This window comes from Phocoena sinus, chromosome 6 (genome assembly GCF_008692025.1).
Source record: "Phocoena sinus isolate mPhoSin1 chromosome 6, mPhoSin1.pri, whole genome shotgun sequence".
Classification (NCBI taxonomy): domain Eukaryota; kingdom Metazoa; phylum Chordata; class Mammalia; order Artiodactyla; family Phocoenidae; genus Phocoena; species Phocoena sinus.
The window spans coordinates 1,791,849-1,805,744 of NC_045768.1; the positions used below are offsets into that span (position 1 = coordinate 1,791,849).

Sequence of the window (13,896 nt, forward strand, 5' to 3'; positions counted from 1 at the left end):
ATGTAGCTCCTGAGTGGGACAGACTTGCCATGCTTGAAAAAGTTCCGGATAGTAATGTAAAAATATAATTTTAAACGTAAAGAAATATGATTAATTAGAATTAAAAACATAAAACAAATAATGACGTTCATAACTCATAACTATATAACTACAAATGCAACTTAACTTATAAAAAATAATTGACGTATATAAATTTAGATATCTAAAACATTAAAAATACGATTTAGAAAAACATGATTGTATAAAAATATAATAAAATGTGAACATGGATTCTAAAAGCAGCCAGGGCCCTGGGAAAGTGGACAGCCCACCTTAAGGTGCTCTGTGGCCTGCGGGGGCTCTGCCGGGGGCGGGGGGGAATGGGGGGAGGACGGGGCTTCAGGTGGAGGCCAGGGAGGAGGCCACTGCTGAACCAGGTCCAGGAAGGCAAGTTCCGGCGAGCGCGGGGATGGGGGTGAGACCTCTGTTTAGGGCTCTCGGCCCACGGGTGTCCCTCGCGTGCAGCTGGCCTTCCTGGAGGGGGGTGGGCTGTGCTCCGGACCAGGGGGAAAGCAGGGAAGGGGGGGTGTCGGCTGGGGGCTCCGAGATGCAGGGCGGGGGTGGGGAGTTGAGCTCAGGGTCAGCAGAGGACCCCGGGGGTGGACTGGCCCCAGCTGCAGCCACAGTTAGGCACCTCCCCTGCCCCGTCCCTCCAAATCCTGAGTGTCCCCCGTGGGGTCTGACTTCCCCCAATCCATCCTGATCCCTCCCCTGGGCCTTCTCCTGCCCTCTGGAGGGCTGGGGGCGCCTGCAGCCACCGGCCCCCTCTCCAGGCCTCTACCCGTCGTATCTAAACACGGGTGGCTCAACCGGCAGATTGGCCTTGCTGACAGGCGACGGGGAAGCAGCTGTGCCCCACGGGGTCCTGACAGCTGCTGCCACCGCACCAGCTAAGGGCTCCTGATGCCCAGCCCGCGGGGCACCCTGGCAGCCCCCCGCGCTCCACACTCCGCACGGGACCCGGGGGAGCCGTCTGAGCACCGCCCCCCCACTGTCCTGACGGCTGCGGGCCTCGCTAGCCACAGGTCCCCAGGAGGCCCCGGCAGGCCCCGCGTGCCCCGTCGGGGTCTCGGCCTTGTGGCCCCTCCCAGGACTGGCACCCCTCCTCGCCCCTCTCGGACCCGCCGGGCAGGGCTCACACCTGCAGCGGGAGCACCACGAGGGCCACGCAGATCATGATGGCCACCAGCAGCTGGGACGGCCAGATCTTGGGCGTCACATCTCCGTAGCCCACGGTGGAGAAGGTGACGATGCAGAAGTAGAAAGACGTCAGCAGGGACAGGTTGCCGCCCGCGCGCTCCAGGTGCTGGATGCCGCAGGTCCTGGAACCGGGGATGGGGGTGGCGGCAGGGCCTCGGCCGGCCTGGCTCCTGGGGCGAGGCCGGGCCTGCCCGCAACAGCACGTCAGCTGTCGTCGACATGGCGCCCCAGCGTGGGCCCGGGTCCAGCTCTGCGCTTCCCCACCCCCGCCTGTGGGGCTGTCACACCCAGTGCATCCCCCTGGGCCTTCTTTCCTGCCCCGAGGCGCCTTTGAGGCCCCTGGAAAATTGGACGGGAGCGCGGACACAGCGCTGCATGGGTTCAGCGTGGGCCTGGGGTCAGAGGGGGTGGGCGGAGCCGCCCAGGCTGCGAGCCCCTACCTGCCACCCACCTCGGAGCTCGTCCTCCCCCAGGAGGTCAGACGGCGTGGGGCACGCCCAGCCCCCCCACCCCCAGCTAGAGCTGAACAGTCCTTCCCCCGCCGTGGCCCCGCGTCCCGTCCCCACATACACCGTGGCGCGGCACAAAGCGGTGCTGGGGCCCTCCCCAGGGTGGACGCGCTGGCTGCGGGGAGGGGGCAGGCTGAACCACCCCGGCGCTTCCTGCCCCGCGGACACCCCGCCCCGCTCCGCTGCAGTGAGCGTCTGCGTGTGTGTGTGGGGGGGGGGGCGTGGGGGAGGGGAGGTGGGAGGCACACGGCCTTGGGACCTGCCCATGTCCTCGCCCAGGGCACAGGCACGTGCGGGGGGGCGTGCTCTCCGCTCCAGCCCCCCGGCTGCTCCCAGACCTTATTCTCGGCTGGACCTCGAGCCAAGGGTCCCCCCCGGGTCCCCCCCGCCCCCCCGCCAGTGCCCTCCTCTGCCACGTCTCTGCCTCCGGGCCTCCACCCCGGCTTCTCGGACGCGGCCACCGGGCAGGGACTCACCCCGTGAAGACCAAGCACATCAGGGTACAGAAGAGGATGAGGACCTGGTTGAACATGGCCGACTGGGTGCGCAGGATGGCTCGGTGGAAGTCGTTCTGCGGGAAGTGGCGCCATCAGGGGCAGAGCAGGGACTGGTCCGAGCCCAGAGCCCCCCCCCCCCGGCCCCACGTCCCAGATGCACGAGAATGAATGAAGGGGGGGGAAGGGCGTGGCCGCGGCTCCACGTGACCTCAGCGCTCGGTCTCCCGTCCGGCCTCTGCCATGCCAGGGGAGGACCCGGGGCGCAGGCCAGAGGCCGTGACCTCAGAGCGTGACCTCACTTTGCAGTGGGGATGGGGGTGAGCCGAGGGAGCCTGGGCGGGGGAGGGGCACCCTGGGAGAAAAGAGTCGTTGCGCCGCCTGCCGACAGGGGCCTCGCCCAGACCTCAGCACAGGGTCTGCCCGTGGCCCCGTGTCTCGGGGCCCCGCCTGCGCTCACTTGCACTTTCACCCTCTCCCTCCACCAGCCACGGTTCCAGGGGCAGGGACAGGCCTGGGTGACTCTCCCGGGGCATCAGGGCTGGGGCCCCGGCTAGTCAGGAAGGAGGTGTGAGGGCATCTCGTGGGGACAGAGACACGTATGTCCGCCGGTCAGCCCGGCCTCCTGGGCACCAAAGGAAGCTGGCCGGCTCTCCACAGGGCCAGGGCATGGCGAGCTGTGCCCTGGGGTCCTGGGGGCCTCGCAGAGGTGAAGCGGGAGGGGAGGGGCGGGGCGGGGGGCGCCCGCGGCTCACAATCATGTTCTCCAGGGCGTGCTTGGCCAGCCAGCAGTTCAGAAACACCGGGATGAACAGGTTCCGCAGCGGCGGCCAGAATATCTGCGGAGGAGATGGGTCAGGGCGCGCGGGCTCGGCAGCCCCTCCCCGAGCTGGCGGTTCACCCACCGTGATGATGAAGGGCAGCGTGTTGATCATCTCCAGGATGAAGGCCACGCGGAAGATCTGCTCCCAGATGTTGCCCTGGGGAGCCAGGGGGGTGGGCTTCAGAGCAGGTGGGCGGGGAGGGGGCCAGGGAGGGGTGCAGGGGAGGGGTGCGGGGGAGGGGTGCAGGGGAGGGGTGCGGGGGAGGGCAGGGCCAGGCCTGGGGGCACTTACTTTGTAGCTGAGGTAAGTGAGGAGCGTGGTCTCCAGGAAGCTGACGGCGGCCACGGTGACCTGGGGCGGGGAGGGGCCGGAGCCTCTGAGCGGGGCCGGGGCAGGCAGGGCCCCCCAGAGCCGTGCTGCCTCCACTCACCTGAGTGGCCCACAGAGCCGTCTTCCTCTCCACCCACAGGATGGGGGCCCTGGGGAGAGAGGGAGGTGAGCCCTGGGCCTCTACTGACCACAGGCTGCTGCTTGAGCTGGACGGAGGGCAGCAGCCTTGCCCTCCGAGGGGCCGAGGGCAGGAGGGAAGGGGAGGTGCCCGGGGAAAGGGGGCCCCAGGGCGGGGCCTGAGAGGCCAGGGCCTAAGTGGGCTGCCCTGGGGATGGGCCGTGGGCTCAGAGTCCGCAGCTGGCCCAGGTGGCCTCCCCTTCTCGTCTGGGCTCCCGGGGACAGGCTCCTACGCCCGTCCCCGCAGGGGCAGGGATGCTGGCCATCACGCTCCCCGACCTCAGGTCCTTGTCCGTAACCCAGCAGGGGAGGGGAGTGACTTGGGTGGGGGTGTCCCTGCCCAGACGCAGCCCTGGGACAAAGGCTGGGGCGAGACCAGCAGGAGGGGTCGGGTGGCCGTGCTCAGTGCAGAGCCAGACCCCAGACGGCCAAGGCCCTGACCCCCGTGGGCCCCTGTGGGGTGGGAGGCCCCCGCCGCAGTGGAGGTGTTGGGCTGCTGTTTCCCGGCCCAGGGGCACAGACTCTGAAATCCCCGGGCCTCAGGGCTGCTTGGACGAGAGCTGGGCCCGGGCTCACGAGCCGCCCTGGCTGCCACTCCGAGGCACAGGCCCAGAAAGGAGAGGCTTCCAGGGCCGGGTGTGAAGGGAGGGGCTGGCGCGTCCCTTCCACCCCAGCTGTGCGTGCCTTCCAGGGACAGGGCGACCGGGCCAGAGCGGGAGAAGCTGCGGAGCTGGGGACAGAGCTCAGGGTCTGGTACATTGGGTCCTGCTGCTGCCAAGTACCAGGACTGCTCTGCGAGGCTGGGCCGGGGGTGCCAGGGGAGGGGCGTAGGTGCGGGCTAAGGCCAAAGGGGGGCTCTGGGTTTGGGGAGGCTGGAAGGGAGAAGCCTCCATCAAGAAGGCGGCCAAGGCCCTGGGACGCGTCCTGGCCTGTGAACCGGGCACCCCCGCCGCTCTAGCGTCACTTCCCACTGCCTGACTGGGCGCCTGCTTTCTTTGGCTAAAGGGCCGTGAGGTGCAGAGGCAGCGATCGACCCTCCGGCAGGTCCTCGCTGCATCTCTCCTCCCACGCACGGTCCATGAGGGCTGGGCCAAGCCGGCTGCTGGTGACCCCTGCTGTCACTCTTAGATTGCTCCTGGGCCTCAGGGGCTGTACGCTGAGGGGCCATCCCGCCACTGCCCGCTGCTTGGCCAGGGCCCGGGGATCCCAGGAGGGTCACGGGCTGCGGCTGGGCATCTATCCTGGGGGGGCTGGGCAGTGTCACCCTCTGTCCACCCGACCCGGCCCTGGGCCTCTGAGTGGGAGCTGGGTGGCAAACTCACCAATTGATCTCGGAGGACGACTCATTGAAGGTGTAATTCTGCTTCGGGCAGCCCCAGCTGTGGAGAGACGGAGCTGGCTGGCCACGGCCCCTCCCAGCACCGCCCCCGAAGGGACCAGACCCTTCCCAGGGTTGCCACGGGCCTAGGGTGTATGGGGGGCACACTCTCCCCAGCCAGGGCCAGGCCCCCACAACTCAGACAGGCGTCTGTATTCTAACACCTGGGGAACAGGCAGCCTGCACGCACCCTGCAGATGCTCTCGGAGAATCTCTAACGGATGAGGGGCAGGCCGGGTGAGGAGAACACAAGAGGTGAGCCCAGGAGGGAGTGGGGATTCCACCTGGGCTGCCAGCAGAGAAAGGGCTGCGCATGGCCAGCGATGGACCACGCAGCACTCAGGGCCTCCTGGAGGCCAGAGCTGCCGAAACAAGGCCGGGCGACGTGCGTGAGACACGAAGAAAAGCCGAGCTCCTGCCCCGTGGTGCCGGCTCCAAGACGCATGTCTCTAAGTCACTCCCGAGGACAAGCCTCCCCAAGCCACCTGGATGCCCATCACTGGGAAGGTGGCAGGGGCCTGGCAGACATGCTAGTTCTGCCCCAGATTACAAGCAAAGCCAGGGTCACTGGCCAACAGGACCTTACTCTCACAGAGCCCCATGGTGACGGGCAGCTCCCTCCTTTTTTCTCAACTGACGCACTTCCTCCTAAGCCAGAACCTGTTGTTGCAAACTCAATGCCCATAGAAGTCGCCAGCCACCCTCCCAACCATCCACCCACCCATCCATCCACCCACCCATCCACCCACCCACCCATCCATCCATCCACCCACCCATCCATCCATCCACCATCCTTACATCACCCACCCATACACCCTCCTCTCGTCCACCATCCACCTTCTATCCACTCATTTATCCACCCACCCATCCACCCGCCATCTATCCACCCATCCATCCAGCGTCCTTACATCATCCACACATACACCCTCTCATCCACCATCCACCTTTCTATCCACCCACCCACCCATCCATCCTCCTTCTATCCACTCATCTGTCCACCCACTCATCCATTATCCATCCATCTCTTCATCCCTCCATCCATCCACCCACCTGTCCATCCATCCCACGCATACATCTACCAGCCCCCTGACCCATCCATTCGCTCTCCCACCCACCCGTCACGTGCCAGGTGCTGTGCAAAGAATACAACAGGGCCGGTCCCTGTGGGGATGTAAAGCCGGATGTCCCAGACGCCTCTGGGAGTGGGAGAAGGTGGGATGAACCCAGGAAAGTGCTTGGAGAGTCAGAACCCCGGTTTCCTTCTCAAACCACCACGGTGGGATCTGTCCTCCTGCACTCCCGATGAAAACAGGAGGTCCGTTCTCAGGAGTGGGTGAGGGTCTGGCCTGGGGAACCTGCCCCGCTGCACGTGGTGGGGAGGTAACTACAAGCTTGCACTGCGAACTTTGACCCCGGTCTCCCTCCCAGCTCAGCGGGCAGGAGCCCAGGGGCCAGGCCTTACCCTGCAGGGAAGAGGGGAACGATCTGCCCTGAGGAGCCAGGCGGACCCAGGGGACGGTGGTGACCAACTGGCCACAAACCCTGACCACAGGGCCCTCGGCCTCCGAGAGCCCAGCCTTAGTGTGAGCGGCCAGACGCTCGAGGAGGTCCCTCCAACGCGAGCTCGGGGGCGCAGAGACTGAGCAGAAGGGGGAACCGTAAGAAAGGAAAGCGGCTCAGACAAACCCGAGGTGCTGATGGCAGGGCGCCTGCAGGGGGAGCCACGCTTGGAGATGAAGCGTTCTCAGAAATCAGAAAACACAAGAGCAGAGGTGAAAATCTCAACCAGAGGCTGGAGAGAAAGCTGGGGAGACCCCCAGACAGAGCAAAAGAGGGAAGCAGGACTGTTCCAGAACCTTCCAGAACCCCACATCCGGGTATGAGGGGGTCCAGAGAGGCTCCCGGAGCAGATGGGGAGGGGCAAGGGGAACCGGGTGGAGCCCCAAGAAAGAGGCACACCCCCGCCCTGCACGGCGAGGCTCACGTCCCCCCCGCACCGAGGCCTGGCACCCCTGCCTGCCCAGCAGGAGCTGCTGAGCGACCCAGAGCCCCTCGCTGAGACCCCCCCGCGCACCCCTGAGCGAGCAGGGAGGGGGCATCCCAGACCCCCAAGGAGAGCTCTGTCCAGGTCCGGGTGCGGCTGCAAACGCAGCCATTGTCCACGACAAGGACACCCTTCTGCCCATGCTGAGCCGGCTGGTCAGCTGGAGTCTGAGGATGGCATCCTGGCAACGGCTCTGTTGGGGAGGGGTACTGGGTGGGGCCCCAGGGGGGAAGGAAGGACTCCCCAAGGCCCTGGGCACAGGGCGCCGGGCACGGAGCCCTGTGCGGACCCCGTCGGCCTCTGTAACGGCAGAGGGCCCACAAGCAGGCCCAGCCCCGGGCCCGCAGGTCACCCACCATCCGATCCCCAGGGCCGGGTCGTCCAGCAGGACACGGACAACGTAGAGCAGGCAGGCCAGCAGCTTCAGGGAGAAGCTGAACAGCCGGATCCTCAGGCCTGTGGGGGGCGGGACGGTGGTCAGGGCTCCCGGACTGGCCGGGGTCCCAGCCCGCACTCCGCCCTCTGCACCTGGGCCTCCGCACCGGCTGCCCCGCCAGCACCGACAGGGTGACTCTGCTGGGCCGGCCTCTGAGAGGCTTCACCCTGTCCCGCCTCACGGACGTGGTACAGAGGGCTCCCGGGGCTGGTGTCACCGGTGGCGGGGGGTGAGGGGAGCAATGGACAGACTGACGGACCAGGACCCACGGGCACCTCCGCACCCCATCTTGCATCCCAGGGGGCCAAGCTCCTGCTGGGATGCAGGAGGAAGGTACCCGCAGCGGGAGGGTGGGGCCACACGGAGGGGCCAGGGAGCCCCTCGGGGTGAAGGGGCCGAGACGGTGCCACCCGGCTGCCAGGGGCGGCGGGTCCCCACAGGGTGGAACGTGGTGCGGGCCGGAGGTGAGGGGCACTCCCGCCGCCCTGCCCCCCACCCTGAAGGCCCCACTCACTGGATCTTTGGTTTTTGATGAAGAACAGCTTAAGCCTCTCTTTGAAGGTGTTCTCGTTGACGTAGAACTCCACCTGGACCCTGGGGGGCGGGCAGGAAGAAGTGGGCCCGGGGCCAGCGGGGGCTCCAGCCCAAAGCCCCCCACACGGCGGGCCCCTCCCTGCTGCCAGGGCCAGGGTCAGCGCTGCCACCTCGGACAGAAGGCCCTGGGTGTGCTACATCCCCGCGTGCCCCCAGCGGACCTGCCCACCGGCTGCCGCCTTCTCAGTGCCCAGGGACCTCTAGGCCCCGCAGAGGTGTATGCTCACAGGCCCCCAGCCTGGGCTGTCATGGCAGCCACCAGGATCACATGTGGCCTGTGTGGCCCTTGGCTCAAAACATGCCGCGTCATTAGTACAGAATGTTCCGGAAGCCAATGGTCAGCTGCTTTGTCTGGAGGCTCCTGGTGGTTGAGCCTGGAGACTCGCTGCAGCCCGTGGGATGGTCGAGGCAGACAGGCCGGCAGTGGGCCCCCTCCCTAGATGACCCCCAGATGCCCTGAGCCCCTGCCTGGGCTCCCAGCATCCTGGGAACAGACCACACGGACTGGCCGGATTTTGCTGTCGAACGAGGAGACAGGGGGTGGGGATGGCCCGTCTGGTCACTAGGGTAACGTGGGACCCGGAGGCCACGGGCCGCTGCCCCCGCCTCGGCCGCGAGCCCGCTGTGGCCGGCATGCTGGCCAGGCGAGGGCTTAACGTTCCACCGTAACGGAAACTCCAGTGTTGACAGCAGGGAGCACGACGATGACCCTGTAGCCAGGTTCCCGCGGTGGGAACGGTCCAGCACCGCTTCTCCCTCGCCGGGTGGGGGCCCTGGGGCGGGGCTGCCTCGCTCTGGGTTAGCACCTGGCATCTGCCACACGGCCTCCGTTCCAAGCTGCATCTGCCCCACTGGCAGGTGGGTCTCAGGACCCCACAAGCAGCCCGTGGGCATCACTGTGGCCAGTCGTCACCCCCTGACCAGACAGAGGCACCAAGAGCTCGGGATTTGGGGCGGGGCTTTTGACCGGAAACGCCTGGTCCAGATGCCATGCCCTGTGCCTCACCTCACCCAGAGGTCAGGTGGAGGCGGCCCCGCCACCCTCAGGGATGTTGTGTGGATGCGATAAGACTGTCCAGGGGAGGCAGCTGCTCAGCCACACTCTGTGTGAAGACCGTGACACAGGAGGCAGAGGGACTGAGCACCCTAAAGACAGAGTAGTGCTACCCAGAGGCACCCTGGAGGGCTGCACGCAGGAGGCGGCGGTTGAGCAGATGGGATGCAGGACAGTGGTCCACAGGCAGAGGTGAGGCGCACGCTGGCCCAGGTCCCTGCTCCCCACCCCTACCTCCCTGTCGTCGTCCACCAGGGTGGAGGGCTGTGAACGTCCTCCCCCTCTGACCAGGCTCCAGCTCCTGTCGATGCAGAAATTCATGCCGCTGTCACCTTGAAAGTTCAATGGCACTGCTCTGCCTGCGGCCGGCTGCCCCAACATCTCCAAGAAGTGTTTAAAATATTCATCACTCCTCAAGGCTGTTCTAGGCATAGTGTGTGATACAGACTGGATGTGTTGGCAGCAGCCGTCTGGACCTTCCCTGGTGATGCGCCCACGGGAGGGGACTTGGGCAGAGCCCCAGCACCTCCCTGACCTTTGCCAGGTCGGGGGCCCTGGCCTGACCACAGTGGCCCCCACTGGTCACAGGGCTCAAGAAGGGCCCAGGGGGAGGAGCTGGTGGCGTGGGCCCTTCCCCACACTCAGGTCCTGGTGCAGGGCGGTCAGCCGGGGTGGCAGGACAGGCCTCCCGCAGACCGGCGGGGTCGAAGCCCAGAGCCAGTGGTCAGTGCACGCCACTGCACCCCAGCACACCCCACTGGACCTGAACCCCAACCTCCTCTGCAGGTGCTACCCGGAGCCGGGTCGCGGGAATCCGAGGGTTCCTCTGGGGAGTTGGTCAGATGCCTTCTCTCTGAAGGAGCAGCTCAGACAAGCCAGGCTGGGCCTGGGCCAGGTCAGGGGGCAGACGCCCCTCGGCGGTGCCCACGTGTCCCGAGGGACCACTCCCCCACCGTCCTGCCCTGCACAGAGAAGCCTCAAGGAGGGGTCCCCAGCCTTTGTGCCCCTCCACTCGGGTACCCCCTTCCCGGCCCTCACCTGGCCAGCAAGGCCCAGCTCGGCCCACGTGGAGGGTGCGTGTGGCTGGTGGCCGAGTCTCCCTCCTTCCTCCTCAGCCTCCCGGGGACCTGCCCCCCGTGCACCACGCCCCCAGCCCGCACGCCTCTCACGGCGGCCTCTCACGGCGGCTGCCGTGCCGCTGCTGCCCCCGCAAGTCCCCGCCCAGGCCCAGGGGTCAGGACTGCCAACCGGGACTGGTCACGCCTCAGACATGGAACTCGTCAGCCCCCCTGCCCGGGCAGCTGTGGACACCCATCTGGACAGGCCCCCCCGGCCCTGGGCGCTCTCCACGCGGGAGGAGAGAAAGGGGTGGGGGGCGGCGGAGACTCGGCCCCGGGAGGTCGAGCCTGGGTGCCCGGGGAAATCCACGGAGCCGCCTGCACTTTTAATTTTTCACGAGCTGTGGCTGCCCGCTTCTCCCACCACAGAGAGTAAGTTACAAGCTTTCCATCTACTCTGCAGTGCAGGTGCAATGGGCGTGACTCAGCTGCAGGATGTGCTCTTGGCTCCACCAGTTGCTGGGGGATGCGGCCACGCCGGGGGTCACGGACCACCTGGCCTGGCAGAGCCCCGCCCCTCCCCTGCCTGTTGCCCCGCCTGTCTGAGCCTTGGCGCCTCACCTGGGGCTCGGGCGGTGACAGGAACCGCCTGCCACGACGGCCCGGCAAACACAGCTCGAGAGCCGGGCGAGGGCAGACAAGGGGTCCACTCCGTCTGCACCCGCTCGCAGCCATTCACCTGCTCCTTCGGCAGGACGCCCGGCGGGGAGGCCTGGGCGCACCGCGGGGCCCCTGCTGCCCGCTGCCCGGGGCGCAGGAAGGTCTGCGGCACTGGGCAGGCCTGGTCACGGGGCCCCGAGGCTTCTGAGAGCCCCGGCCTCAGACGGTCCCTGGGGTACCCCCTGCGGTTTGGCCATGAGCCCCGAGGACTGGACAGGCCAAACCCACTCCCTGTCCCGGGACAGTCCCGAGCCCTGCTCCCTTCCGTCCGCCATGGAGTGAGCAGCTCTCAGGCTGGCGAGGACGGCGGTCCAGGCCGGGCAGCTGGAGGGCCATGTCCCCAAGCCCGGCCACAGGGCCTCTCGGAGAGGTCCCGCCAGCCCCGTCCCTACACACATGGAAACTGAGGCCCACTCAGGCTGGACGCTGCCTCAGGTCACCCAGTGGTCAGAGGAGACAGGGCTCTGGACTCCCGATGGGGCCTGGGTCTCCCGAGTTTCAGGGGCGTAGGAGTCAGGTCCCAGCAGGCGGCCGTGGCCCATCCCCACTCGGCTCGCGTTCGCTGCCGGTGCACAGGGTCTTGCCCACGCTGGGGTGGACCAGAGGAGGCCCCCTCGTGCCAGCAGAGCAGCTTGAACTGCACCCCCCCACCAGGACCGCACCTGCCAGGCGAGGGCAGGTGGAAGAAGGGGCTGCAGCTCTCCCTGCTGACTGGCAGCTGACCGGCAGGCTGCGGGCGTGGCCTTCCAGGGATTCCCGGCAGGCAGCTCTGGCACAGATGGCCTGTGCCGGGAAGCGGCACACACAGGGCTGGGCGGCCGGTCCCGGTGGGACACCAGGCACACGGCTGTGGGGAGGCCCACCCGCCCGGCGGTGCCAGCCTCGCACTCACACGGGGCCGACATCTGGCGGCCTTCTTCCCGGTCTGCTGCTGCGTGCCGGTGGCTCTCCAGCAGGTGCCCGGGAGCTCCACGCAGGAGGCCATGGAGCCCCGGGCGAGATGGAAGAGCAGGGCTGGGGCCCAACTGCCAACGCCGAGGCCGCGGCTACTCTGCGAACGGGCAGAGCCCGTGGCCCGCCCTGCTCCCCGGGCAGTGGCAGGTCCCAGGGTGGGCGGGCAAGGAGCCGGGCTGATCTGGGTTTGGAGGTGGGGCCCTCAGGCAGACGGGCTGCGGACGGGCTGCTCTGCCCCAGCTGCAGCCTCGCCTGTGGGGGCATCGGGGGCACAGGCTCTCCTGCAGCTCCTCCCACGGAACAGGCTGGGGCACAGGCCGCCCGCCGTCCCACGTCAGCCCACGGCCACGCGCCTCCCCTCTGCCACTCAGCCCTCCCGGTGCCTCACACCGACGAGAGCAAGGGCTCCGGGTGACCTCTCAAACCAACAGACGGCGCCATCCTGGGCCTCCTCAGTCCGAGACAGCGTCCTTGTACTGGCGCCTTGGCTCGGTCAGGGGCCCCGGTGAGCCTCCTTGGGCCTCCGAGGGCCCAGGGACGTTTGCTCTGCCCGTGACAATGCAATTCTGGGGCAGCAGGACCCCAGCCTCGGCCCCTCAGGCGGCCGCAATCGTCCACATCCTTCCACGGTCTCAGACCCGCTCCCGGTGGGGCTGGGAGAGCCCTGCGGTGGAGGAGGTACCTTCCCCCTCCTGTTACCCACCGCACCACCGCTGGGGGGCTGAGGCCCAGGGCAGCTCCCAGGCCCCTGCCAGCGGCGTAACAGCGCAAAGCCTTGGGCTGCAGGGGGCGGCGCGGGGAAGCCCCGTACGCGCGGTGCTGGCCAACGTCGACGGCGTTAACTAACGAGACTAAAAACCAGGCCCCAGTCGGTGGCCACACTGGACGCCGTGGTGTGAGCAGGTGGGGGGCTCTTTCCCAGGCACGCCCCCGATGGGGCTGCTGAGGGCGCTTGGGTACCCTGACCTCAAAGCACCCTCTGCTTGACCTAAATCCCAGCTGAAGCCAGGAACAGCCTGGCAGGGCTCACGGTGGGGCAGCCAAGCCAGGCGCCTGGGGGTCCGGACGGTCACCAGCGGTCACCTGTACGCCTGTCCCCACGTAGGCACCACGGCAGGGGTCCCTGCTCCCTCCCGAGGGCCGTGGTCACAACCTGTGGGGCATTCGCCTCCGGACACCCCCATCTCCTACTCTCAGGCTCCGCCCCAGGAAGCGCCACCCGAGGCCCAGCAGCACCGGCCGTGTCCCCGTTCTCACCCGGCTGCAGGGCAGATGGTGTGGCCGGAGCGGACGCTCCCCCCTGGGCTGGCACGGCTCGAGCTGCCCTCCCTCCCCGGGCCTGCCAGGGGCTGGGAGGCCACCTGTGAGCCAAGCACTTACTGAGACAGAGAGGAGTCCAGGCTGAAATCTTCCAGGTGAAGCCTGGGGACGGAATGGAGTGGACGCGTCAACGCGGACGGATGGACAGACAGAGGGCCTGGGCTCCTGGACCAGGTGTGGGCAGGGACACGTAGGGAGGACGCGGGCAGGGTCCAAGGGAAGCAGGGGTGCGCCCGTGCGCACACTCCCGACTGGGCCTGGCGCCCTCGGCGCCCGCACAGCAGCACAGGGCACGCGGCAGTGTGGCACACGTGCCCCGCCCCGCCCCGGGCGGGATGGGGTGACCGCTAGACCCGGGAGACCGCACGCGGGATGGGCACCCGCCTGTGGCCAGGCGAGCGGCAGGACCGCAGGTCTGGCGAGGGCTTACTGCCCTGTTCGGCACTAAGCCCGCCCCAGGCCCTGCGTGACCCCGGTGTCCAGGAAGCAGCACCGTCAGCCCCCCTCTGACACCCAGGAAGCTGATGGCAGCAAGAGGCGGGCCCCACACAGGGCCACTGGCTGGATGACCTCTGCTGGGCTCCCCCGCCCTCTACAGGCCACTGCACCCCCTGCCCTGCCCCTCGGCTTCCTGGGTGACGAGGCAGGCCAGTGCTTTTAGGGACCCCCAGGGGCAACCCCTCTACTGGGCCAGCAACACACACCTGCTGCCCTTTGGGCGGCCTGGCCTAAGGCTCTACCAGACTGAGCACAGCCAGATGACAC

The 13,896-nt window shown here is 67.5% G+C and overlaps 1 protein-coding gene across 3 annotated transcripts in view; it reads right to left on the reverse strand.

The window, feature by feature from the left end:
- Nucleotides 1–13,896, reverse strand: part of KCNT1 (potassium sodium-activated channel subfamily T member 1) — a 57,015-nt gene that overhangs the window by 21,536 nt on the left and 21,583 nt on the right. For 2 of the 3 annotated variants that reach the window (XM_032634002.1, XM_032634001.1), the window contains exons 2-10: nucleotides 7,946–8,025; nucleotides 7,352–7,451; nucleotides 4,896–4,952; nucleotides 3,497–3,545; nucleotides 3,358–3,417; nucleotides 3,148–3,222; nucleotides 2,998–3,081; nucleotides 2,225–2,319; nucleotides 1,181–1,361 (exon numbers count right to left, since the gene is read on the reverse strand). In XM_032634002.1, coding sequence (XP_032489893.1) covers nucleotides 1,181–1,361; nucleotides 2,225–2,319; nucleotides 2,998–3,081; nucleotides 3,148–3,222; nucleotides 3,358–3,417; nucleotides 3,497–3,545; nucleotides 4,896–4,952; nucleotides 7,352–7,451; nucleotides 7,946–8,025 — 781 coding nt within the window. Of the gene's footprint in view, nucleotides 1–1,180; nucleotides 1,427–2,224; nucleotides 2,344–2,997; nucleotides 3,082–3,147; nucleotides 3,223–3,357; nucleotides 3,418–3,496; nucleotides 3,546–4,895; nucleotides 4,953–7,351; nucleotides 7,452–7,945; nucleotides 8,026–13,896 lie in introns of those variants that run through there. The other variant, XM_032634000.1, reaches the window with a different exon arrangement.